Here is a 27611-nt window from a genome sequence, read left to right on the forward strand (position 1 = left end):
AGTACAAGCCCTGCCTAGTAACCAAGTGGAAGTGTTAGGCTGCTTCTCTATTGATCCAAAGTGCAATTAAAAGCTACCTCCTGCAGCTGAGTTTAAATTGGGCTTTTAAAGTTTTTTTCTTTCCCCCATAGACCTAGTATCAAGTGGTAAAAAACCTGCACAGCAGGTCTCCTATAAAATCACCAAATGGAGTGTTCATCAGCCTCAATTCCTTGGTTTGCACAGGGTAACTTACCTGAAGTAGTCTGAGCTCAGTTCAGATGCTGAAAATCAGCACCAAAGCATCTGCTGGCTAGAATCAGAATAAGGGTTCACTGTTCTGTCTCATTTGTTGTGGTACTCACTGTCAGTGAAAAGGCTTATGCACTTTTGTTTAGAAGGAAGTGAGAATGTTAGATTTTGTTTATTCCCTACTGTTCTTTAGACAATAGCTTGTGTCTCTTAATTGAAGTTGACAGGATTTGTTTCTCTTAAAATGCACAGGAAAAGAACTTCCCAATTAATTGCAAATCACTGCTGAATATACAGCTTTACTTACATGGTTCAGGATTAGCTTCTGAAGTGCATAAAGCTTGCAGAGATTAGGAAGACCCAAGACAAAGCCTGTTGCAGGTTTAGGCATCTGACATTTTAGCAATGACTTCTTTTCACATAAATAATGCCCAGACCCACCAAAACTGATACTTGGGAGTTAGGGAAGTTTTTTCATCGGTAGGCACACAAAGGTCACTGAATCCACTGTAACTCTTGGTGTGAATGTTTTCTATTTCTGAACACGACAGGCAGCTAGGAGAGTGGAATATAAGCAAAGAGGATGAAATATACCACAACAGTAACAAGCTCCTTGCCTCTCTTAAAAGCCTGTTTCAAAGAACCCTTAGGAAAGAAAATGTTCATACTCCTTCCATGCAGAAAAGGAAGCCCAAAAAAAAGGGTCTTAAAACTGCCTTTTGCAGCAATTTGAGTTGGAGAAATAAGTATGCATTACTTTGCAACCATTCATGTTCCAGTAAATTAACTGGGCCTAAGGGAAGTACTGGAAGGAGTTAATGTAATGGCATTAAATTGACATAAGTTCACTCCATTGGTTCACCTGGCACAACTGTGTGCCCCAGCTGCCTCCCTGTGCTCCCACTGCTGAGTGACATTAATAGCTCAAACTTCCCAGCTAGGAACTACTGATGGTTATCTTCTTTATCAGAAAATTATGCAGCTACACAGTGCTAGCAGCAGAGAGGCAGGGAGAGGAGAATTCCAAGTCCTTATCATGGCTAGTTAGCCAGTCTAAGTGCAGCCTGGCTTTCTGAGCTGGAAAGCATCTAATTTAGGCATGATCCTATATCTGCAGGCTTGTTTCTGCTGGGCTTCTCTGGGCCAACTTCCAAGATTGGCCATAAAGGGCTCACTTTGGCCACTGATTTTGATGTTGACGATATGCCTGTTGTATTTGCTGCTGCTGGCACTTTTTTCTGATTACTTGCAAAAACACACAAGCAGCAGGCTGGTTCTCTTGAGTTTATGGCCTAATTAGGTAAGGTTTTTGCATAGAAAAGTGAAATTATTGGGAAACAGTTGTTAAGCAAAAAAATATTACTGACAATCACCTGGATAAATTACACAAGTAGGGAGTGAGGAGTATGTTCATTCCTTAATTTTAAATTCCTTTTGGAGATGAAAGTATTGATGTCTTATATCTGTAATACAGCTGCACTGTGTTGTCCACATTCTTGTGTGTTAGGCAAATCCAGTTCTGAGTGTTCTCTGAGACCTGGCTTTTCCCAGAGCTGCAGTGCTGTCTGTGAACACTCCTGTTCACCAAGGGAGTGTTTAAGTGCAGAGTCAGCCCTCTGTTGTTCTGCACAGGCCACAGCAGGTAGAGCTGGGGGGTGCAAGGGACAGGGTATGAACATGGATGTGGGGAAGGCAGGTGTTTATCTCCTGGGAGAGGCAGTGTGGGTATTGTGGCACTTTGTGTGGTCTTTCAGAGAATCTGGTAAAAGGTTTTGGTCTAAGAGATTCTGATTGCACTAAGTATGTATTTGGCAGGCTCACTGAAGGAGGAAAATGGAGCCCAGTAAAACCAGAGCTGTGTGGCAGCACGGCACGGTGTGTGCTGCATGCACAGCACGGGGTGAGGTGTTCCTGCCCTCTGGAGATAGAGCTGCTTTGTGGGCCTGCAGTGTGCACTCAGGAAGTGACAGATGAAGTGTCACCCATGTGTGGGGCAGCTGTGCCTTGTGCTCTGTGTGTGCTGCACCCCAGAAGTGAAAGCAGAGCACTGGGCAGCAGCACAGCACAGCACAGCGTGCGATGTGCTGCTCAGCAGGCTGGGGCTGGAACGTGCAGAAACCAGCACTGAGCAAGCAGCAGGGAAGGGCTCCAGAACTGTGTGTCTGAGTAGACCAAACCAAAACTTAGGGAGGGCTGAGGGGACTAGGCTCAGGCACAGTTAGGGAAATGTGGAAGTTACTTCCACTGTTGAATAAGGAGCACACACTTGCATTTGCACTCTGCTCTCTCTCAGCAGTACGTGCACAATTGCTCTTGGCAGGGATGTCCCTCCCTTCTCTGAAGCCAGAGGGATTGTCTGTTGACACCATAGGGATCCCTGAAGTTCCCAATCCCCTTTGGATTTCTTTCCCTTTTTCACATGCACCACTGCAACCAGGAGCAGGGCACAGCTCTTCCCTGCCGGAGCAGTTGTGCTCCATATCCTGAACTGATGCATGCTGTGCTCTGGGAAATGCCTCTCCTTTAGACTACAGACATGTAGTCTTCTCACTTTATGCTGGGATGGTAGTTTGCATCTGGATCAGGCTCCTCATACATGTTTGAGAAGCCTTAGGCCTGGATTTCGATCTTTCGATTCAAGTGCTGAGTCTGTGGATGTTGCACATTCTTTTGGCACCAGCTGCTTATCAGCAAATCCCTGCCACAGGTTACAGGGATTTGCTGATGTCTTGCCCTTTCATCCAGCTGCATCACAAAGCACGGGTGAGCCAAGCCCAGCCACTGAAGGTATTTAAACTATCAGAGTTCCATTCTGATGGAGATGGCCAGCGGAGCAATCATGCCTGTCGATCTACCCGTGTCTTTAGGGCATGAATGGTTGATAGGGGAGTAGCTCGAACCAGCGGATGACATAAACTGTGTTTTATTACCGTCGGGAATGCCGAGATGAGAAGGGCGCCCTCGGAGCGATTCCCGCACGCCAGGGCAGCAGGTGCGGGCTCGGCACCGCGGCCTGTGCGCACGCTGGGCGGTCGGTCTGTCTGTGATCCCTGTCCTGTCCCTGCTCAGTGAGCCCTGAGCCCAGCCCTGCCCTGCCCTGCCCGGCCCGCAGCGAGCCCCGAGCCCGGCCCGCGCCCCGGGCGCTGCCGGCGGCGGGAGGAGGCGCCGGGAGCTCCCTTTCGGGGCATTGTGGGAAGGCGCGATGCGGCCCGGCCTCACCTGAGCGGGGCGGGCGGGACGGAGGCGGCCGGGCCGGGCAGGGCCGGCTCCCCGCCAGCCGCCGCGCCATGGTGAGTGAGCGGGGCCGAGCGGAGCGCAGCGGGGCCGGGCGGCAGCAGCAGCCCGCCGTGCCGCCGGAGCCGCCGGCCCCTCGACGGGCGCGGTGTGAGGGCCGGAGCGAGGCCGGGCGGAGCGCGGCTGCCCGCGCCCCTCGGCACCGGGACGCCCTAACCATCCCCAGGCGGGCTCGGGCAAGGCTTGCACCTGCTTGGGGGAAATGAAAGTTCTGCTCTTTTCCGTTTTCCGGGCCTCGCGATGAGCTCGGGTCACGCCAGAGCCTCTCGTAGACAACCAGGAAAACAAGGCTGATACAGAGAGGTTTTGTAAAGTCTTCCTGTAACTCGAGGAGCTGAGGTGCGAGTCGGCTCCGGTGCCTGGAGAAGGAGTGAGGTTTCGTATGGATGTGCCTGTCTTTAGGCTGGCTGGTGGCAGAGCGGTCAGTGTTGGGCAGTGGGTTTTCTTGTGACGGGATCATTGGGAAGAGCTTTTCCCCGGCTGTACTCCCAGGTGTCAGGTAAGTGGAGGGCTTGGACAGCAGCATTAGCTGCAGCCTGGGGGCCTCTGCACCGCTGCCGGCTCTGATGGGGCTTGCTGGGATTTGGCTGCACCTTTCCATCAGCGAGAGAGCGTGTGGGTCTGGTTCTGTTCTTGTCTGTCGGTCGCCGGCCTTGCTGTGCGACCTGGCTCTAGGACTTGGAAGGGGCAGCAGCGCTTCAGGGTAAAGGGCAGGATCCGGGAAGGGAGACCCTTTGCCTCTCCACTGCAGCGCTTGGTGTTGGTTTGCTGCCATCCGAAAAGGTTGCTGTGGATGCTCTCTTTTGTTAAGAATGATGGCCAACATCCTGAGAACAATGGCTAGATTTTCCCCAGGGCGGGCTGCAGGCTCCCAAGTAGTGAGCTGGTCAACGATGGCTCTTAATAGAGAAACTATCTCACTGCTTGATAATTCAGGCTTGAGGCAGGTTCTGCGGGCATGCCCCGAGCTGCTGTCTTGCACAATTTGCCCATTGTGTGCACCTGTAATACCAGTTACTGGCCGTGCAGCTGAACAGAAGCCTCTCAGCTCCTTCAGTGGAGGCCAAGTGCTGTTGTTTGTCTCTATCCTCAAAGGCAGAGCTATGTTGTTTCTCTTCAGCGGTTTAGCCAGAATGCTAAATATGTGTTAGTCTCCTGTATTTAGAAAGGTGTACCTGTCATTATATTTGCAAATAGAACATGCACAGTAATGAGTTTACAGATGGCAATGCAGTCTCCACACCTTAAGTCCCTGTAGAGGTGTAACTTCTCTGGTCACACCCCGAGACAGCCCTACATACCCGCTTCCCTCTGGTAAAGCTTATGTAAACAACTGGAGTTCCTATTTTGCCCTTGAAGGTCAGTAAATATGGGAGCTGATTTCAGGGAATCTGATCTCAGAACTCTCCTTGATGCATGTTCTTCACAACTGCCAGTTTTCAGAGCACTCATGATAGTCCCAGGGGAGCACTGCTTACAATAGTGCTGCTTGTTGACAATCTGGAGTCTGGCTGCTATACTTATGGTTAGAATTTTACAAGGTGAATGTGCATTCTTGCAAGTTAGAATTTTGGTTTTCCGTTTTTTGAGGCCATATTACAACACTTGGTGGTGTTACTATGTTATATTACTGCTGTCAGGCTTAGCCTGTTATTCTCTTGAGGATCTGGTGCTGATGGAACAGTGCAAAATTTTGTCAGGGAACTCTAGCTTTACATTTCTCTGTCATCCGGTCTCTGGAAAGGGATTGTTAACACTCAGTTATGAATCAAGAAAAAAAAGCTTGCTGTGTTAAGAACCAAGAATAAGCCTTATCCAGGCTCATGAATGATGAACTTTCAACAGGTAATTTAAACTTTCCATAGACTGGTTCCTCTGTTTTGGAATGAGTTGTGCTTGCCACCCTTTTCTGTGTTTTGAGATGGAATTAAAGATGTTGGTACAAATGGTACCATGTCTTAGCCAGAGGGTTGTTCCAGTTGTTTGCTCTCTTGCAGATTTCCAGGCAGGTTGTCAGGGAAGAGTCTGTTTAGCAAAGCTGACTTCATATCCAACTGAGAATCACAGCTTTTATGCCTATCTTGTGCATTGTGACATGTTTTTTTAAAAATTACTTTTTAGAAAGACTAAATTCTGCTTCCTGCCATATGTGGGTGCAGCAGAGATACATCTCATGAAGGATTGCTGTCTCAACAAAGTCAAAGAGTGGCGAGAGAGCAGAGAGGAGAACAAGATAAGTCTCCCCAAGGACATGTGTTGCTGTAGTCTCTTGTGCCTGTAAGTGTTGCAACACCTCGATCCTATTGCTGCCTCAGTGTTATCAGGATTACTTTTGTGAATAAATGCAGGGCTCTGCTTGCATAGCTCTGCATGCAGAATTAGTGCCTGTATAGTAAAGGGTCTGATTCCCTCCTACCTGTGCTACTCATTACTACAGGGAAACAAATTAGTACTTATGGGTATGATCTGAAACCCTGGAGAAAGATCAAAAGAATCCCATTGAGCACAGTGGCTCTAAAAATGCACTTGGCCTGAATAGAAAAGGAGTTGGCAAGCACTGTTTCTACTTAGCAAGACATTTGATAACCAGTTACTGATCTAGAAGCTGGGGTGGAAATATTAGTTGCTGTGACTGCAGCTGCTAACACCTGCCTAGTGTTTGGAAATGAACTCTCAGCTCTTCTGAATATTGATCTCATCAACACTCTCAATGCCCTTAAGTAAAAATGGATGTAGATCTGTGGAAGATGTTTCCAATGCTGCACAGAATTTGCTGTTTACAGAATGATTTCTTATTTTCTACTCATGATACAGGTGGGTATTGGCCTCACAAAGACAATGAACTTTGCTTCTAGGCATTTACCTCTGAAAGACAAGGAGGGCAACAGATTAGAAGAGGTGAGAGGAGAGAAAATGACAAATAAATTAGTCTGATGTTCAAGGCAGCAGTTCCTATGCTACATGACAAAAAAGTTCTTGTGGTATTTCTTTGTTAATTTGTCTTGTAGTGAACTTTTACTGTGGTAGTACATAATGGCAATGGAATGGCATCCTGTTCAGGAGATTCTGAGTTGGTAGACTTTCTGCTTGCAAAGAGATTACTGCAGGGAAGTGATAGAAACACATGAAATCATGAACACTCTAAAGATTGGTTGCTACACAAAGAATCAGGGTACATGCTGTGAAATTTTTAGGCACTAAATGTATAAAAAATGAATGGGGGTACTTTTTCACACAGTGTAGATGACTGTTTTCAATCCACTGTTGAATGTGCTGTGGGTGTCCCAGTAGTTATGCAGCTCATATAGGGTGGGGCCAAAGGTGGGTTGTCAGGATGCAGTTTCTGGCCCATAGTTCTTAAGCCTGTGATTCTTGGAGGTAGGGCTACCAGAGTGATGTTTTACATGCCCTGTTCCTTATGCCTGTGTCCTTCTGGAAGCTGCTTAGATCAGTGTGCAGCTCAGGGGCTCATCCATAATCTGGCATTCCTGTTAGTCCCTGTCATTCAGTTGAACTTCAGAGTAACATTTTATGGGATTTGTGAGGAAAAATGTTTTTATGGTTCTTTGGAAGTGTGTAATCTCTGACTTGCCAGTTTTGGATGTTCCTTCTCTGAGTGCCCATGACCATTACAGATTGTCACTGTTTAATACTGGAGCCTGCAGGAATTGTCATTCACACTTTACTGCCCCTGGATAATAAGCTTATTCTTGGAAAGCAGAGGAAATATTGTGATAGATCATCTGCTGATTATTTACTTAATAATCAGCAATGTAATAATAATACTTGGTTTATATATATATATTTTCACTCACAAATAAGGAAACTGCAGGCATGTCAGAGCCAGGAGTTACTAGGATGTGAAATGCCTAGAGGGCTTTAGAGAAAGCCATGGCATTTAGGCTGAGCACATGCAGGAAGAAGGCTGGAGGGATAATAGGCAGCTTGGTCTGTCATGAGGCAAGCAAATGACAGGTTTTGCTGCTTTTCTGTGCCTTTAGTTATTTCAAAATCTTATGCTTTATAAACGATCCCATGGACCTTCTGAAGCCACCAGTTACCTGCCAGAGCCACAAAAGGGACAATGTGATGAAAGTATTGAGGAAACTGGTGAGTCAGGGAGGGCAGATGAAGCTGCCCCTCCCTCAGGTATTTGCAAGATTTATGCTTTGGCATCCACATCAGGCATTTCTGTGAGCCAGTCACAGTCTTGCTAGTGATGCCTAAATTAAAACTATACTGCCTGTGTTAAAAGAATTCTGTCTGTATCACATGTGCCCAGTTAATAATTTCCCTCCCTGTCCACTCATTTCCTTTCTGTCCTATTCCTCCAAGCTGTCATCTGCATTTTCTTGGCTGCATTGGCTCTGTGGTTTCTTGAGTAGCCAGTCCTGGGTCTTTGCATTTCTGCAGATGTTGGAATGGAGAGAGGTGAGTTGGAAGATCCAGTCCTGCAAGCATGGCACTTCATTTGGGAGTAGGAATACAGCATGCAGAGGCATTGGGGTAGGATGGGAAGGTGCAATTTACATTTGTGTATTTGAAGGCAAGCTTGGCATGCCTTTCTGGAATGTCCTGATGTGTGTTTCTCAATATTACAGACATAATCCCAGGTACTCTATGCAACAGTGTTTTTTTCTTCTCTAGCTTGCTGAGTTTATGTAGGACATCCATCTGCTCTCATCTCTTAGGGAGGGCATTGCAATCCCTCTTCACTAACCAGTAAATGCCTGTTGTTGCCTTGCTGCTTGCCCTTGGAGCTTGGGGTTAGTTTTGATCAGACACTTGCAGTTCTCAGTGGCTTGTAAGCCAGCACAGGAGCTCTGTGGTCACCATCCTCTGCTTAGTCCCCTGGGTTAAGTGATGGGCACAAACTACAAAAGAATGAGAACCAGACTCACTGTTGTTTGAGTAAATTGCAGAAATGTACCATGTTGTGCCTTTGTGTGCTGGAAGGAGAGCAGGTGAAGTGTTGGGCGAGTTCCTGTGTGCTCTGAGCTCTAGAGAAGCTGTGGGAAGTGCTGCATGAAAATCTCAACAGCCTCTGGGCTCAGGAGATGGGAAAGAGGCAGTACCTCAGGCATTTCCTTTCTCTCAGGTCTCATGACAGGACTTGGATAAATAAGAAAATGAATTTGTGATCCTTTCATTCTATAGGCTAAATATTGGGCCTACATACTCCAGAGAATTTTGGAAGATTCTTTTCTCTGGCCCTTCCTTCTGTAAACAGTGGTTGCTTCTTTTGTGCTTATGCTTAGGCTAAATCTGTGTTGATTTTTTTACCATAATGAAAAAAAATGTCATTTTAAAAGGGAAAATTGAGAATTTCTTAATTGAAATCCCTAAATTAAATGCTTCAGTGTTTCCAGAAGAATATTCTATGATCTTTTCAGGGTTTTAAACATGATCTGAACTCACATGGATCTTTAGTCCTTTTGGAGCTCAGGTTTTCTGTGACCATCTTTGTTGGGATGGAGGAGGAACGGGTGTTAGGCTGCTGCCAATCTGCACTGTTCCTGCTCCACCAGACGTGGGAATCCCCAGGCTGGAGCAGTGTCTGGCAGCTGCCTGAGGAGCCAGGTTAGCTTGTCACCATCTGGGTGTGCTTGCCCTGTCCCAGAGCAAAGAGTTTTAACTTTGCTCTTGCAGAGGTCAGAGGCAAGGGAAGGGCACTGCAGTGCCTTCATGTAGCAGGGCTTTGCAAATAACTGATAAGGCAAAGTGGAAATGAAACTAAAACAGCTGCACCTTTTGCTGGAATTCACCGGATGAGATTTTAGCTCTCTTTCTTCACTTGGAGTTCAAGGAACAGGCTGGAAAAATAGCTTCTTGTGCCTGTAAAGTTGTGGTGATTTAGGGGTAGCTCTGGGCAACTTGCTCCGCCTCTCCCCTGGTCTTTTTTCCTTGTAGTAACCTAATGAAGGTGTTCTCTGCCTCCCAAAAACATGTAAGTAAATAAAAACACCTCTGAGAGCCCACCCTAGGAGGCAGAAGGAATGTGATTATCTAGTTCATAATTGTTTCAGACCTCTTTAGCTGCTTTCTGTGAGTTCAGCCAGCTCACATCCCTGCTGTGTCTGTCCCTGGAGACACTGAAGGGACAGTGGTGTGGCTGCTTCCCTGGCCTGCTCTCCCATGGCAGAGCCTGAGGCAGCTTTCATACAAACTCCAGCCTGGGTCTGTGCTTGCTTATTACGTGAAAACTGGAGTAAAACCAGTAATTCCAGGAATAAAAATTTAAGAAAATGAAGAGTTATTATCCTCTGTAAAAACTAGATGCCATTCCCTGAATCTTCCCCTTTGAAGGTGTTTTGGAAAGCTGTTCTGCCTCTGCTCTCAGAGCAGTGCAGGAAATCATCCTGTTGGTGGGACAGCCCAGCTTGTGAGGAGGAGGCACAGGCATGCCTGTGCTGCAGGGAGGACACTGGTGGAGGAATGCCACCAGTTTATGAGGAATGAGCCAAGGTCAGAGGACTCGACCTGCTGCATGTAGAGATAAGTGTGAGCAGAGCTAGAGGGAACTTGGGCACTTATGGGGCACGTAGAAAGCTTTTTGAGCTTTGTTTTCTGGTCCTTAGTTAGGGATCAGGAGGGAGCAGCTTGAGCTCAGCTATATTGTTTTGATTATAGTTTTATTTAACTCAAGAGAGGCTATCAAGAAGGTTGTTGCTGTCTAGATCGATACCATATATTATAAATAAAATGCTGGTGTGCTGGCCCATTTAAAATCTTTGGTAATAAGATAAGGGTGACTTCTGCATCATGAAAAGCATAAAATCAATGTGTAACTATGGTCACGTGTGCCTGTAATGATCTGGCATAGCTTTTATTGCATGGACTTTGGATGCATTGTTTGGAGGAAATTGCTCAGAAATGTTCCTAATGGAGATTAAGTGAGGAAGAATCCTGTGCCAGGTAGGCAGCAATGCACTGCTTCAGGATTTCTGTGTTACTGGGCTTGTGCATATTTTCTTTTTTTCTTACTTGCTTACATCATGCAGGCTAAGTACGTGTTTGAAATTTTAAACCTGAGAGCCAACAGTATTTAATAAACATCTGTCAGCTCCTGTGCTGCTGTGAATAAATGTGACAGAGTAAACAAGTAAGGAAATTAATATTTTTTAATTAAGTAGTCTGTTTTGAATTTTACATATTTGCTTTAGAAATGTCTGAAACTCCAGAGTGTGTATTAAAGGTCAGTAGCCAGATGGGATTTCATGTAACAGCAGAATACCAAAATATCTTGAGTGTGCTAGTATTCTGTCTTGTCCTGATGTGAATAGAATGTTAATAGGTCAATAGGTCTGTTCAGCACATCTTTCTCATTTCACCCTAAACACCTGGCATTCCAAACCAACTGTGTGTTCACAATTTATTTTTTTTTTTTAATTTCAGTGTTTACTTTCCTCCCCCTCCCTCCAAAACAAAATAACCTCACTAAACAAAGCAAAAATGAGAAGGAATTTTTTATTCTTGAAATGTTTTGGAGATTAGAAAAAAAGCTAATTGTTGGAATAATGTGAATGTTCATATTTTTTAAAAGAGAATATTTGATTAAAGTAGGTTTTGTTCATTTTCAGTTGGGATGTAAAAATAAATACTGATAAAAATATCTGGACAGCTGTCTATGTTGGGAAATAGATTCTTTCTTATCAGAGGAAAGAATGAAAAAAGTAAAAAAGAAGCAGAATATGAACTCTTAGACTACATCAGTGGCAGCAGATCAAACAGACTTCAGGGGAATCAAAATAAGTTAAAAAAGAACTTTATCATAGCAAGTCACTTCCTCTCCACCAGGTACAGCCAGTCAGTCTGGTTTTCCCCAGGCTTCTGTTGGCAGCTGAAGGTCTGGATTTTCATCCCACTTCCCATTTCATGTGGTCTGGGAATTTTCATTGCTTAGCATGTCCTGGGTTGTCTGTTGCCCTACAGAAAGGTTTTAAGGAAAGCTGAAAGTTTCCTCACTCTGCCAAGATGTCTGTTTAAGGATAGCAATTCCTAATTTGCAAATTTTACTTACGTGTGAATTTCAGGTGTCAGTTTTATAGAGGTGACTTTGATTTTGGAGAGCTCTTAATTTGGAAAGGTTGCAGATGAAGCAGAGCAAAAGCCCAGAGCTGCTGGAGTGACAGAGCTGTCTCACCAAGCAAATCCTTGCCCAACCACACACCCAGACAGGAAAGAGGATTCTTGCTCTTTTTTCTGCAGTCTTCCTCTTCTGCCTCCTCTGCCCTGAGGCTCCTTGATGAGTTCCCATCTTTATCCTCCTCCCCTCACCCAGGGACATGGCGAAGCCAGATGCCACAGAACAGGTTTGGAACCAGTCAGCAAATGTTATGCAGGTTGAATTACAGGAGGAGGAGAAGCAGTTGTAGTGCATGTTCTTTCTCATGGTGGGGTGAATTAGAGCCTCTTGCACACCCCTGGAGATCAGCTTGCAGGAAGAAATGGGGCATCTTTTACATGTTTGTGTTTACTCTGTAAACTGGAGAAATTACTCTAGAAAAGGAAAGGCAGGAAAGCCCCTTTCCTATGTATTCATTTTTATCTTCTCCCCCTGCAGGTGGTTTGTTATGTATGTAGTGGAATACAGCCCTTTAGACAGTTGTACTAATTGTTGCAGATTAGGTTAAATTTTAAACCCTTTGTAAAGGCAAAAATGATCTAAGTTTGAAACTACTGAGCCAATTGTAATGTGTTTGATCAGTCTGAAGTGTATAATGGCCAAATAGTGGGGAAGGCTGTACCAAAGGGGACCTGCAGCCCTGGCAGGGAACAGTCCAGAAGACAAGCTTGAGTGAGCTGCTTATCAGATTATTACAGTCCATTAGTTAAGAAGGGAAAGGTCTCCCAAGGAAACTGGAAAGAAATCAGTGTTAGTTTCATCTCTCTTGTATTTGCTGTTCATGAATATGCAAACCTTTTATTTTGCATTTTTGTTGTCTATTTTATTTATTGATAAATTATTTCATGCCAAAGTCTAGCCTTAGATGTTTTTTTTTTTTTTTTGTAGCCCTGAAACTCAGGGCGTTGGTTTTTACCCTGGTACAGTTTTGTAGATCTTGATGGAACAGAAGGCCCTATAACTTTCCAGTCTGGTAAGTAACTTACTGCTGCAGTTGATTCATGAATGCATGAGAAGAGGTTAGAGTTCCAGTTTAGAAATCTGATTTAAATGTTTGATCTAAAAAATGCCCCAACAAACTATTTTTCCAATAGCCTACAAATAGAAAATGCAGTCATTTGGATTACTTATACTGACGTTTGTGGAGGTAATTTTGCACAGTGCTGTGGGTGGTTGGGTTTGATTCAGTAGAAGAAGTTAATAAAATTATTCTCAGCTTCCAGACCAGAGCTTGTCTCCATCAGTCTCCACATGAGAAGGAAGCCAATGCTCTCTTAGAAACTCTGTTCTTCAGCAGTGTATTGTACAGCACTGGGTGTTGAAATTGAAAATGCTGAAAGCCATTTATCTTTTTAAGAATGTATTATTTACCTCCTACAGAGTTCCCCAGATTGAAGGAGCTTCAGAAATTAGAAAAAGGGAAGAAGAACCAAAAAAGGAGAAACGCCCCCCACAATGTTTTTGCTTCAAGTACCTGCAGCTTTCTAATACATTGTTTTGTTACAGTAGTTCTTAGCTGGCCAGTCATATGTACCTAGGCTTGAGGGTGTGCTATATTGCTGCAGACTATAAAATCTAGAATTGTGCTACAGTAAAGGCTCTATTTTCTACCTATATATATTACTGTAATAATAAAATTGCCAAGTGAGGTGATTATAGTCTGCATATGAAACAGTGTGAAACAGGAGACCAAACAATGAGATGTTTGGAGCTTGTGTATGCATTTAGGAGCATTAATGAATATTTTCTGGTTGTAAAGGGCCTTGCCTCAGCTCATGAAAATGGTGGTGAGACATCACCTGCATGTCTAGAAGAAACAGTGGAGTTCTCAAAGCAGTTTTAAATGGAGAGCAGCTCACTTTGCTATGGGTGAAGCATAACATCCTGAAGTAACTAATGGGCAGAAAGTGGTGGTAATATTGACAGTGATTGCCTGGTTTGTTGGCATTTAACCCTTTAGAGGCATAAGGTTGCACTTCTGCAGATCTGTGTGTATTGCATGCAGGCACTCAGGTTTTAAGGTCTCTTGGGTCCAAGAGCTGACCCTAAACCAGAATACCTTTTCATTTTCCTTTTCTATTGAAACACTGCAGGCAAAGGATGCCACAAAACTCAGTCTTATGCTGAACATGCTGTCAGCTTTTGACAGAGATTGACTCATTCCCTGCATTATCAGTCAACTCTGATCATCCTCTCCTATCTGATAATTCACCATATTTTTAGAAATTTGTTTATCAAATAGCTACCTTTGCCTGAAGATTTTTAGATGGACTCCTGCTGATCTGCTGTTCTCGTCTGTAGAACCTATGCTCTGCTTTTCAAAACACCCTCATCTTTACAAGGGCTTTATGTGCTGTGCAGCAAGCAAAATAGCCTTTCATTCAGGCAGCTCCTCTGAGTGGGCAAGTGTATGGACAGTGAGGGCTGTCCCTGCATTGCCTGGGAAGGAGTAACTGGCAGCTGCACGATTCCTGTGTCAAGACCCAGCTGGTAATAGGAACAGAGAAAGGCAAACCCATGGTGCTTTACTCTTCACTGTAATCAGGCATGTGTCTTGCCAGCAGAATACTTGTTTTTATTTAGCTAGCTTGTCTGGAGAGTATTATAGGACTCAACAGAAGGCAGCTACAAAATCCTTGTAATTTTATCAAGCACATTAGATTAATGATGGGAAGAGCCTTGTTTCCAGCAGTAGATCCTGCCACAGACACACATGACTAAAACTTCCTCCTTTCCTGAAAATGATCCCACATTTGAAGTCTTTCTCAGTATAGTCAGAACTCTTATCTCCGGATTACTCAACAACTATGCAACTCAATAACTAGAGAATTCTGAATTATGAATGAGTGCTTTGTTTAAAATCCAGTAGCTTTTCTTTTTTTTTTTTTCCTTTTTTCTTTTGTGTAGAAATTTCTGTGCTTGGACTTTACCAGAGTGTGGAATGATTTTATCTTCACAGAAATCTGCACTGTAATCTTGATAGTGATTGTGAATGTTACCTGTGTAATCCTCACTTGAAATGTAGTGATGAAGTATAGGTACAACAATAAACTGGCACATGAAACATGGAGCAGAAGGGATTAGGGTGTAGATAGAAAAACTCTAGAGAAGGATAAGGTTAGGCTAAGGGTGAGGGATGTGTTGAGAGACCTGCTGGATCAGGGCTTTGCAAGGATTTAGGAGCAGGTGAGGAAAGTGAGGCTCCTGTGCTTCTCCCTGGTGCCCCCAGGATGAGGGGGAGCCACCAGTCACTGTGTGGACAGCTGGCAGTGTACCTGCCATACAGATGGATATAACTACAGCTACCCTTCCTGCAGATCCCTTGGTCCTGGTGTTAGTAATGGTGAGAACAGCAAGGCCTGGCAAGAACAGGGCAGTTCAGATGTCTTCAGCCATTGGAAACCTCTCCATTTCCTCCTTGCCCCTCGGTGGGTTTGTAGGGTTTTGTTTTTTCCATTTAGCAGAAGATGTCCTGTTGGAGAAAGATGTTGTATACACTATGTTCAGTTATTTTACCCTGCTAATAGTATTATTTGTATAAATGTGAATTGATATTTTTCCCTCAAAGCCCTTAAAAGCTGGCTCTTATGTGTTTTAGTAATACTGCTTATGCTAAGCATGAAAGAAATTATAGGTCAAACCTTTTAAAGTTATGATTAGCTTTAAAGTTGAAGTTTTTGAACAGTATAGATACTGTACTTTATTTAATACAGTATCACTTACTAAGGTTTGTCATTTGTCTTGATAGCTGTCTGAGTTTCATAATATCATGTTTTCTTCAGTAAAACCAGCCAAGCTTCCTTTCCAAAGTAGGTTTCTTCTGCCCCTTATTGCCTCTTGTAGGAACCTGCTGTTTTGTGATCTGAAATAGTGCAATATTGGAGTTGTTAGTGATTATCATAATTTCCTCAGTATTCATGTTTCTAGTCTTCTGCCACACTGATCCTGATTTCCCTATTCCTGTTGTGAATAAGTCTTTATTCCCTTTGCTGAGGTATCTGATTTTGCTGAAGGAGGGGGTGGTGCCCTCTTCTCACCACTGCAAAGTGGGGATGTTCCTGTTCCTCAGGGCAGGGGCAGAAGAGGAAGCAAAACTGCTGTTTGCACAAGGTAAGGAGGATAGGTAGGAGAGGATGTAAAGGGTTTACCTAAGGAAGATGTGCCACAGGGAGGGGAGAGCTGCCTGGGAAAGAAACAGGAGAGAGAAGGATCTTTCCCATGCCGAGCCTCCCCCAGACCTCACTGACACCGTGTCCAGGTTTGGAGGTGTGTGCCAGGACTGGGATTTCTGGTCCCAGGCAGAGGAATGCTCTTCCCTGGCCGTGGCCCTGGTGTTAACCATGTTGCTTTGTTTACTCTAGATACACTTTATACTGCTGTTCAGTCGGCAGGGGAAGTTAAGGCTTCAGAAATGGTACACGACGCTACCTGATAAAGAGAAGAAAAAGATCATTCGAGAAATTGTTCAGATTATTTTGTCTCGCAATCAAAAAACAAGTAGTTTTGTTGACTGGAAAGACCTCAAGCTTGTTTACAAAAGGTGTGAGTAGTTTTGTAAGAACATATAATCGCTATTCATATGAGTAACACATGCTAGAAGAGGAAAAACAAAAGCTCACTTAAGGAAAAGCAGCAAACAACACTCGTGGTGGTGGGCTGAGTTAGGAGCCTGCCATTGGCAATCTGGGTATAGCAGGGCAGTGTCCCTGGACAAACCAGCAGGGTAATTGTGGGGTGCAAAACACTTGTATGGTATGTCAAATGAGAAAAACAGGAAGAACCTGATAGGTATTAGTGTTTAGAAGCTGTTGGACCTCACTGCCCCTACAAATTCCCCAGGATAGCCTGGCTGAGATGTGTGTGCTGGGTTTTATCAGCTATGGAGACTGCAGGAACTGTTCCAAGGCACTTTCATAATTTTGTCAAATTTTGGTTTTGAAATATTTGTTGCTCTGGAAAGTATTAATTCCCATTTCCTTTTACAAAGTAATCCCTGGTCTGCAGTTACACAATGGCTAATGCTAACTGCCTGTTTGTTCTCCTAAAGTAAAAATGTAGCCTTAATGTGTACTACACTGGGTAGATTAAACATCTCGTATTTAGTAAAAATTGAGTTCCATACTGTGAAGGGAGGGATATAAGCATCTGACCAGAAGCTGTGACAAGTTGGCCTCCAGCCACAGTATCAGCAAGCTTAATAGATCTTGAGTTGGTTTAAACATAAAGTTTTGGTGCAATTTAGCTTGTTTGATCTAAGCAGCTTGGTGCATTCTGGCCCTCTGTAAAACACTGTCATTCGACAGTTAGCAGGCTTGCTGAGATGTAACTCCTTTCACCTTTGCCTTTTTTTTATTTTTTAATTAGAAGGGGTAGCTTGTCCTGCAGTTTAATTAACCCCACTTACTGAAGTGCTATTGCAGCAGATGGAGGACACCTGAGAGCACTACTTAGTACTGATTTATTGCCTGTTTTATTATGTCTAGTGTTATAGGTGTCCCACTTTACCAAGGGTGGAGTTGGTTCTTCCAACTGAAAAAACAATTTGTTTAAATCATCTCATTTTCTAAAGTGTTCTCTAGGACACTATAAGAGAAATAAAAAGTTTATTTTAGAGATTAGATAGGAATTAACTGTCATATGAATGACCTCTAAGAGGTGAGCAGAGCACTGAGGTCCCAGCTGTTCACTGCCATGTTTTTGCCTGTTTTCCCAGGTATGCTAGTTTGTATTTCTGCTGTGCAATAGAAGACCAGGATAACGAGCTCCTGACACTAGAGGTCGTTCATCGATACGTGGAGCTCCTGGACAGATACTTTGGAAATGTGAGTTTCACTTTCTCCCATGAACTCATTCCTGTCTGGTAAACAAAATTATGTGCAGCTGATTTGCTTTGTCTTCCATCTGCTACACTTGCCCTGCAGGTGCTCTCAATCCAGAATGAAATTAATTATTAGAGTATTTTATAAAATAGTGCTGAAATGATCATAAGATTGTTTTTTCCATCCTTTTTCCACTCACCCAGAATTAATTTTGATGCTTTCTATGTCTGTCTTGGAATAGAATTTGAAGGGAACATTTTAAGAAAAATTATTTTTAAAAAACTCAAAAGAGTTTAAAGTATTTTAATTCTCTCTCCTGACATCTTCAGATATACTGGTTTTGTTTGTTTCATAATACTGTGTAGTAATTAAGGACATAGAGGCAAAAGATAAAATCACTGGGTTTTTAAAGAAAAGACTTAAAGAGGGTCCAAATAAGTCTTTCAGTAAGTCTTTAGAGACTACAAGAGACCCATCTTTTCTATGAATTTTTTAAAAATTATCCTGCCTACCTTAATTCATATCTTAGTTAAATCACTGTGCTATGACTCATATCTGTACTGCCTTTAGTTTTACAAAACTGAAAAGCAATTGGTGGCTGTTGCTGGGCAGGAAATTGTCTTGCCCTGTGAAATGGTGAATGCAGGTAAGTCATATTCCAAAGGCTTTTACAAGGTTAGTGGGGTGGGGAGTCACTTTGACAACCAGTATGAACTTAATTATTAAGTACAATGTCTTTGATGTAAGTCTGTATATGTGGAGACAATATGTGCAGGTGCTTCAGTATTACATAACATGCAGTTGGTTTCTTCACCCTGCTACCTGCCCCAGGGGTGCATATGCTGAGGGTATTTGATGATCACAACAGCTTTTGGCCTAATAGTGCTTATAATACTGTAAAAGTGATTTAAATGTGGTTGTGGCCTCTTGTTCTGGCAGGTGTGCGAGCTGGATATTATCTTTAATTTTGAAAAAGCTTATTTTATTCTTGATGAGTTTATAATTGGTGGAGAAGTACAAGAGACTTCAAAGAAGATTGCAGTGAAAGCCATAGAAGAGTCTGACATGCTGCAGGAGGTAAGGCAGGGGAGGACAAAAGGCAAACACCTCATCTTCCTACATCTTCCTTGTTTGACAGGAGATGAAAACACAGCTAAGCACTTCTGGTACTTAATTATCCAAGTGTGTCTTACATGCAGTCTCAACAGGTACAACAGTGCAGTTACAAAAGCTTTCAATTCAACCCTCTTGGTATCATCTGGAGGCTCTTTATATAAAGCTGTTGCTCTCTTCTACAGATTATTAAGAAGTAGTTTAAGATGTATCTAAGATACTTCTTTAATATAAGAACATAATCTAAGGTTGTATTTTATGTATGCATATGTATATTTAAATACAGAGAAGTCTCTTCTATTTCACTAATGCATTGGAAACATGACCTACTGTTAAGCATTTAAAATTTGAAAGAGTGTGTGCTGGCAAATTCTGCTTTCATGCAGAAGCACCTGTGTAGTTTTTCTGCAGGGCACAGATATGTAACCCTTAGACAGAACCCTGCAGGAATTGTCTTGTAACTTGGAACATAAGGGGTACCATTGAGCCAGGAATGGCAAAAACACTTGAATGTGATGGGTTTCATTCATTTTTTTCCTCACTAGTGAAAGACCCATCATGATACCCTGAAGGGAGCAGCACAGTGGTAGAACTGGCTTGGGATGTGCTGTGGGAGTTGAGCAGGTTTCCACAGGGCTCTGCCCTGTGCACATGAACCTCAGGCACTGTGTTAAAAGGCCACTGGTGTGATGAGTTGAGCCACAGCTGTGCTATGGCATGATTTAAACATCAGATTTTAAACCACTCTGTTAAGATGTTTTAAAGCAGAATTATTTCTGCATTTTAATGAATTTTATCTAATTTCCTGCAAAACTATAGCTGTCCTCAAAGAGGGCAAGAAGGTTTCTCTGAATATTATTGTACCACTCCATAATGTATCAGTTTTATTTATTTTGTTTTGTTTTTGTTTCCTAGACAGTGGAAGAATACATGAACAAGCCTGCATTTTGATGTTAAACTACCTGCAGAGAAAACTGCTGTTTGCACCTCTGAAGTGCACTTCCTGAAATTGCTTCCCAATGTGCCAGATCCTCAGAGAAATACCAAAAACCAATAACTGAAGGGGCTTGTTTGTATAATGGTGAAGATGAAGGTCAGCTAATGTAGCAAAGGGTTTAACAATTCTGTGCTTTACATTACTCTGTATGTGAGTTTCTCAGAGTTGTTATTACCCCCATCTAGTTTCTCTTCTCCTTGCTGGACTCAGCTCTTGTTTTGCACCATGTCTTTTAGCTACGGGTTTTGTCATCACAAAGTGCTCCTCTGACAATACTTTGAAAAGAGGTGTTTTTACTAGTTTTGTTCACTGCTGACTTTATGACTCTACTTTTGTACAAATGTCCATTATTTTGAATGTAATGGTTATTCTGCTGTAATAATAATTTTTTTCTAAAAGCCAAAATGTTGTGGGCCCTGATTTCACAAACTTGTGACAAGATTAACCCTTGAAGTATACAAGGAAATACATTGTCTCTTTGGGGCAGCCCCTTTTTTTCACTTTTTTTTTTCTGGCTCTAGTCTGCTAATAAGACAATTCCAGTTGCTCCTAGAGTTCACTCCATACCTCCATTTAATCTGGAAGACTATTTGGAGATAGGCTTCTCCTAAGTTTAATGAGTTCTGTTTTAGCTGCTGCATGCAAATGGCCTGTTTCTGTCTTTCTCCTTGTTTTCCTATCCCCTTCTTAGATCCTTTGGACCTCTGCAAAGGCTCCAAACTTTGGAATTGTACAGCATGAGCACAGGAAAAAGCCTGAAGAGAAAAAACCAGCCTTTGGAAGATAATCTTGTATATCTTTTGGTATCCCAAACCCATATTTACTAGTAGAGTTTTCCAATCTCAGATTCACACACCTATTGGGATGATCAGCTTTCTGGTAGTTGAGGATGCTGTTTTTGTGAAGGTTGGGTAGTTTGATGAGCTTTTTATGACTTTGCAAGCTGTGAAAAGGATACAATGGTAGGAGTCAGCTGGGCTGTGTGCCCTCCCGTGTGTTACAAACCATTGCAGTGGAGTGCGTGTGGAGCCAGCTGTGCTAACACTCCTTTCAATGCAGTTTAATCTCCATGAACTGATTGAACTGGCTTCCTTAGAGATTGCCCTCTTTTTTAACAGAATCCAAGGCTCAGAGAAATTCTGTTTAGTTGAGGCCATAACTCCAAGCTAGATGTTTTGTTTCTGTCAAAATCATGAAATCATTCTATACAAAAATTAGGGAAGTTGTGAGACAAATATGCCAGAATGGTCCAAGCATTGTCACATTTCCCTTCAATATGTATATTTCCCTTGATTTCTGGCATGTACAGTCAGTATTTTCTTTCTGAGGTCTTTCTAACCTTTAAATGTCCTGTGTGCTTACTCTGATTTTGTCATTGCTCTTTCTTTCCTTCCTTGTGAGTTTGTATCTTCCTGCAGGAGGGACACTGGGGGTTGTTTGGAGGGTGGGGGCACTTGCACACCACACAACTTTATTCATTGTCAGCCCACTATTCTGCCTGTGCTTTCCAGTCTGCTAGTAAAACCGTAACAAACTGGTTCATAGCATCATGTTGCTCTTTTTTATAATTACTTTATCCATCTGTTTTCTCTGTATTGATGTCAAAGGCATACTTTCAGCCTGGAAAAAACAGTGAAAATTGCTGAAGGGCTTTTAATAGCTCTGAAGACATTCAATTTAATAGTAAATTAATGAAATAGTATGATTTGTATAATACTTTCTCATGGCTTTTTTAAGTATAGTGTTTAATTGATTAAGAAATCATTAAGAAATCACTTCAAAATGTGCAAAGAGGGTCCTTCAACTCTTTGCTTTTATAAGTGACTTCTACTAACTGAAATCATCAGTAGTTTGATTTTATTCCCTTTTGGAGCCATGATGTGATTCTCTGACTCTTCAAATTGGTTGAATTATGAATTGGATCAAAATAGGAGTACCAAATTGATTTCTTGGTACAAATAAGGCTGTCTTTTCAGTCATTTTAAGAACAGCTAGAAGGCTTCTTTCTGCATCAAGTTGAAGAGAATTCCTGATGGAAGAAAATAATGGACTGGACAGAGGTACTTATACCAGTCATAATCAGTGTAGCATCTGAAATAAATAGCATTGCCAAGCTGGTGTAACCAGTGTCAACTTGAAGTGTGAAAGAATTAGTCTGGTAAGTGTGAAGGAGTTAGTCTGGTTTCCTTGCCCTAGTGCAAAGATTCATTGGAATATGATGTGCCTGTTGTGCCACCTGCCCCTGTGCTAGAAAGATTAATGGAAAGCATGTTAAGTACTCTGAAAGAACTGCTGAGTTATGTTCATGCTTTAAGAAACATCTACATCTATATTTGCCATTGATGTTTCCCTTTCCAACTTGCTTGACTATCCTAGGCAATGCTCAATGTGAAGTTTTCTGTGAAACTTTATGAAATTATTATTTAAGAATCTATTAGCAGGCTTCTGAAGTTTTCCCCATCTCACCTTTTGCTGTTACCTAAACTCTCAACTTGCTGACAAGCTTCCAGCACACATCCTAGTTTGTAAAATTGCATTTGCTAATATAACCATTAATCATGGTCATGTTGCTAGCCTAGATTCCCTTCCTTGCTCTTACCAGCTGCATGTAACAAAAAGCTGCCTGATTTTCATGTGAGCATCTCTGCCTGGAGGATTCTTGGTGTGATCTTGCTGCTCAATGGTTGGGACAGAGCTGCTTCTCTGTTGTGCAACTGTTTGCAACACATGAGTTGAGACACCTCTGAACATACCAAGGCAGAAGAGACAAATATTAGACTAGGATAAAAATAAGTGTAATCGTGTCAAAAGTAATAGAAATGTGACAAATCATCGTGAGTGAGAGGCAATAGCAGCAGCAGGATTGGGCAGGATTCATGATTTTTTATCATTTTTGTTTCTTTTTTCATTGTGAGTTTCTGAGTGTTTATTAAAAGGTGTAAATTCTTAGAAATAATTTAAGAAAACTGACATTTAGGCTGACTCCTATCAACTTTTGTTTTACCAAGGGCCACTGAAAATCTTCAACACCTTCCCCAGCTGCTCCTGCAACCCACCTGTGCTTTCAGAAATGCCAGTGGGAAAATCCTGGTAAAGTTTAGGTGTGATTCTGCATCTGAATTTTCCTTGAACAGAACAATCTACTTGTAAAAGTATGAATTCCTCGTTTTTCCTTTATTTCACAGTCCTTTCAGTATTTTGCATTTTTTATCCTCTGCTTAGCACTGTGCTGCATTGGAGTAATGGAGCATCCAGAACCAATACATGTGCTGTTGGGAGGGGCTGGCTTATAAGGGAAGATCAGAGTGTGAGTGGGGCTTGCAAAGATAGCCAGAGATGTTGAGTCCAGAGTCCCCTCAAAATAACAAAGCGGTTCTCAGAGAGCTGCCATCCCTGCCTGTGCATGACGTTCTGTTCCACTGAAAGTGCGTCCGAAAGTATTTCTGTCAGCACAGCTCCTGTGTGAGGGGGTGCTGCTCTCACCCTGCCTGAGATGACTAAGCCCAAAGGTCTCAGTTGTGCTGATGATCCGTGTGCTGGGGTTTTCATTAACTTTATCCAGTGTCTTTATGAGCATGGAGTCTGCATCATCATCCTGCATCACTGTACCTCTCATTCAGAGAGCTGGCAGAGCCTGTGAGCTCAGCCCAGGTACCAGTGTCCTTCTGGGGGCTGATGACATTCCTGCTGAATTCAGTACTGGGTGTGTTCTTCAGCAGGATCACACTGCAAATGAAATAGAGCTGTGATTTAAATGTCTGTTAGCATATTTCAGGGATCTTTTTCATAAAGGTAGCTGGGCTGGGTTAGAGTATAGTAGTGAAAGCTTTGTGTTTGTGGCAGAAATAACAGGCTGTGCTGCAAGAGAGTTAATGTTTGCTGTCATGGAAACCTGTTGCCTTGGAACATGATTAATGAGACAGGCTAAGGGAAAGGAAGAAGCTATTCTTGAAATTAGTGTTCAGCAAGACCAGCAGTATACAATACCATGGATTTTAGTTTTTTCAGATTCTGTTGTCTAGTTCACTTAACCTTGTCTTCTTATTTACTTATTCAGCAGCTCTTATAACCGTGTGTTTTTGTGCAAAGAAAATAGATCAAAGTTAATCCTTTGGCTGACTAGAAATAAATAGCATGTTACTTGCACTCCCAATACACTCCAAAATTTGTTCAACTTTGTGGAAGGCACACACTGGAGATGAACTTGTGACTGTTGTGGAATGCCCCAATAGGCCAGGGTTAGTAGCAGTTTAGCTGAGGATTTTTGCCTTTTGGCTGTAGTTGTAGGTTTCAGAGAGTCCAGGGATATTAGGTAGGGAACATTTCTGTGGACTTACCATTTGGAGAAATCTGGTTAGTCCTGACTGGTGTGGTAAGATTGCAATGCTGAAAGGAAGAGGTGAGGGGAACATACAAAAGGTGTTCCAAAGTTGGTGTCACCTTTCTGCCATCTCCTTTTGGAATTCCCACTGAGACTTCTTTCTTCCAGAGTTCCTGCTCCAAACCCAAAATGTATCATTAGACACTGGATTCTGCAGTGGGGAATAGAATGTTTTTCTCCTGCAGAGGTGAATCTCTGTGTATGTTGTGAAAAACAGTGCTGAATGTAGAATCCCTAGTTTACACAGGATGACAAATTCATTACAGCTTGCTGTGAATTTTAGCTGCCCTCTGGACCAAGATCTTGCATGAATAAATTACCAGCAGCTCTAAGTCTCCCTGCCTTGTGGAGATCACACTTCAGGGCCCTCCTCCAGGCTCACAGTGAGGAGTCAGCCTTAGCTGGGTTGAGCCAACAATGACAAGTCACAGGGGAACATCTTCACAGAAGTTTCAAGTGAAAGGATCTTTTTATTTCTCCAGAGGGCTTAGAGTGAGGTTCTAGGTGAATATTATGCTGGATAAAAGCTCTGAAGACACAATCTGACAATGTAGCAAGAAGGAAAATTCTGGGAAAATGTACAAGGAGCTGGCTGGGTTTGTAAGCTGACAGCTACACTGGGGTGAAGGAGGGGTTTTTTTGGTGTCTGTTGTCAAGGACAAGGTGGTCCTTGCTTTTCTCAGAGGGAAAACTGACTTGGGTAATGAGTTATTGCTTGACAAAGGCTGACACAGTGCTGTGTTGGCAATGACAAGAATGTTCTGGCAAAAAAGTACCACAGAGAGCAATGAAATATAAGTTATTTTAAAATCCAGTAGTAAAACATTGATTCATTCTTCTTGGGTTAATATGAGGAAATATCAACATTTAGCATGACAGTTCTGTCTGAATAATGATGAAAACAATTAATTGTCAAAAGGATTATGTCATAATGTATATTCCAATATTTATGTTCAAGTCTGGCACAAGAGTGGAAAGCTTAAGACTTCAAGCAATCTTGTTCATCCTTCAGTCACAGGCAGCATCAGCTGCACTTAAATTCTGCGTGATGTTTTTGTAACTTCTTCAAATCAGCCTGTGGACATTTCAAAACATTCCTGAAGAATCTGCCCTGAATCTAAACTCCCCGTCTGAGATGAAATGCTTTTCCTAATGCCAGCTCCTTTATTGCAACATAAGCCCAGTACTACTTGTGATACCAGGCACAGATAAGGAAAAGCCTCTATTCCATTTCCCTGCAGCAGCCTTTTGGGGGGTTCTCTGTTTTGCTGTCCAGCTCCCAGGTAATGCTCAGGAGCAGTGAAGCACAAGGCTGGCTGTGCCTTCAGTATGGGCTCTTGAGTGGTTTTAACCTTGATTCCCTTGAACTGTATTCAGTTGTGGTGATGAGTAGCTGGTCAGAAAATGTAAATAGCAACTAAATGGATGAAAAGCAGGAGCACAATTTCTTTCTTCTGTTTTTTTTTACACTCTGTAAGTGCTCAAAACAGCTGAGCATGAGGCCTGGACTCAGCAACTGCTTTCTACCCTGTTACAATCATGGTGGAAAGCTCAGACTGCTTTGAAGGGGTACCTGCATTCTTGAGTTTAAATTACCCCCTGCCTGGCTGGCTCAGCACTGAGCAAAGAGCTGTTCCTTTCCAGCTGTAGGAAACGGGGAGTTCTTTTCACTTTTATTACTCTGGAGATATGTTTTAAGACAAAATTAATGAAAAATGAAGCTTGTTTAAATTCTAACAGGTTCTGCTCTGTGCGTGAGGTTCTCACATGTAATTTTCCAGCTAGGAAGCAGCACAAGAGCTCAACAGGCAAGGCTGGAAACTTAAAATATGAAATGGGGTTTGGTTGAAGGCAGAGAGAGAAGGAAGGAATTTCAGAAGGGATGATGTCTGGCTGTCTGGCTTCTCCTGTGGGGTGCTGGAGCACAGCTGGGCACAGCTGCAGCCTGGTGCCTGTGGAGGGGATGGCTCAGAGCACACATGGACAGCTGGTCTCTGACAGAGGGTGAGCAGGAGCTAAGTGCCCAAACAGTGTCCCAGGATGTGTTGGCTTGGAGAGGAGAAATCCTTTGGGGCAGCAGAAGGAATTGAGGGGCTGGCAGTGAGACACAAGGGTTTGCTGTTGTTTGGCTTGTCCTGCCATGCACTAACAGGCAGAGAAGCCTGTGTGTCATGTGCAAAGGTTGTCACAGTAGCCATAGTGGAGCATCCAGTTCTCTCCCAAAGGGGAAAATTCTGGGACCCTAAATATTTGCAGATTACTCTGGTAAAAGGAAAAACTATCAGAAAAGCAAATGGATTCTTAGAGACCGAGAACCTCCATTTTTCTTGTGTTCCTTAATGAAAATACAAAATTTATTTATAAATGTGTTGAGGACTGTCTGCCATTTCTTCTAGAGATGACTTTGTGCGGCTGCTGAGGGCTGTGTGTGTGAGGCCAAGCAGTAACAGTGTGGCACAAATCAACAGGAGTGAAATGCTTACTGCTCCCCTCCTGCTCCAAGGTGATCCCAGCCAGGAGCAGGAGGGAGATCCTCCAGGTCTCTGGCACACAGTTCCCCTTGGCACAGGCTGGGGAAGCAGGAAATCTCTCAGTCAGGGATGGCAGCCAAGAGCATCAGAGAAATGCCCAGTGGCAGCTGGGGGGAGCAGGGCAGACTGCCCTGCTTCCAGCATCCCTGCCTGGCAGGGCACGGAGGGTCAGCAGCCCACGGGAAGGAGAGGCTTTTGCAAGGGGGAAGGGTGAGAAGGGGGTTTTTGGGGGCAGTTTCCACAGCATTTGGAGGGGAATACAGCTTTCACACATCCTGCTCTCTTTGTGCATCGCTGCTGCCCCCATTCTCTTCACCACCTTTTTCTTTGTAAACCTTCCCTGTTCTCTCCAGCCTGGTTTTCCTTCCTTTCCTTTTCTTGATGTCTAGTCTTGCATAAGCTCTCCTTCAGCTCCTGTCTCTTCTTTCTGTACTCATTTTGAACTGACTTTCCACAGGGGGAAGGCAGGGCTCTGTCTCTCCAGGGGCAGCAGAGCAGTGGAGCTCGGGAGCCGTGTTCTGCTCAGCCCTCATCTCATGCTGATGGACATTTCCTCAACCTTTCTCTCTTGTCTCCTTTCTGTGTGTGCTTCTGCCAAGAATGCAAGGTCTGTCGAGGGTCTTGTTTGAGGAATGACCACATTTCTGGTGTTGTATTTCCTGTTTCTCCTCCCCGAGTAACTGCAGAGCTCCCTCTAGCTCAGGTGAATTTTGCAGTTTGTGATGCTTTGCATAGGGTGTTTCTGCTACTAGATCAGAGGGCAGCTTGGTGCTTTTACAAACTGGAATGTTATTTAGGGTTCAAATAGGAGATTAAGAGCCATATGGAAAACTGTTAAGATTCATTGCTAATCAGTTCTAGAAAGATGAGCAAGAAGAATATTTTCACTCATATTTTAGCATGTTTGTAGTCCAGAGTTAACTCGGACACCCAGAGGGTATTTTTGCTGTGAACTTTTTATCTCTGCTGCAGATCTATTTGAGAAAACTGCTTTGGAATGCAGGTAAACAGAGACCCCATAGAAAAGCAAGCAGTTAAACCAAGCCAAGGCTAAGAATACTAACAGAGCCAAAAGGTCAGACAGGAAACCCATTTCACACCAAAATGACAGAAAGATGGT

The 27611-nt window shown here is 43.1% G+C and overlaps 1 protein-coding gene across 1 annotated transcript; it reads left to right on the top strand.

Annotated features, from left to right (window-relative positions):
• Positions 1-3317: 3317 nt before the first annotated feature.
• On the top strand, positions 3318-19984 carry AP1S3 (adaptor related protein complex 1 subunit sigma 3). The gene is made up of 5 exons (XM_079314737.1): positions 3318-3521; positions 16012-16190; positions 17364-17472; positions 18409-18546; positions 19498-19984. Exons 1-5 carry the CDS (start codon positions 3519-3521, stop codon positions 19531-19533), a joined length of 465 nt encoding a protein of 154 aa, XP_079170863.1. The 5' UTR covers positions 3318-3518; the 3' UTR covers positions 19534-19984.
• The last annotated feature ends 7627 nt before the right edge of the window (positions 19985-27611 follow it).

This window comes from Erithacus rubecula (genome assembly GCF_903797595.1).
Source record: "Erithacus rubecula genome assembly, chromosome: 11".
NCBI lineage: Eukaryota > Metazoa > Chordata > Aves > Passeriformes > Muscicapidae > Erithacus > Erithacus rubecula.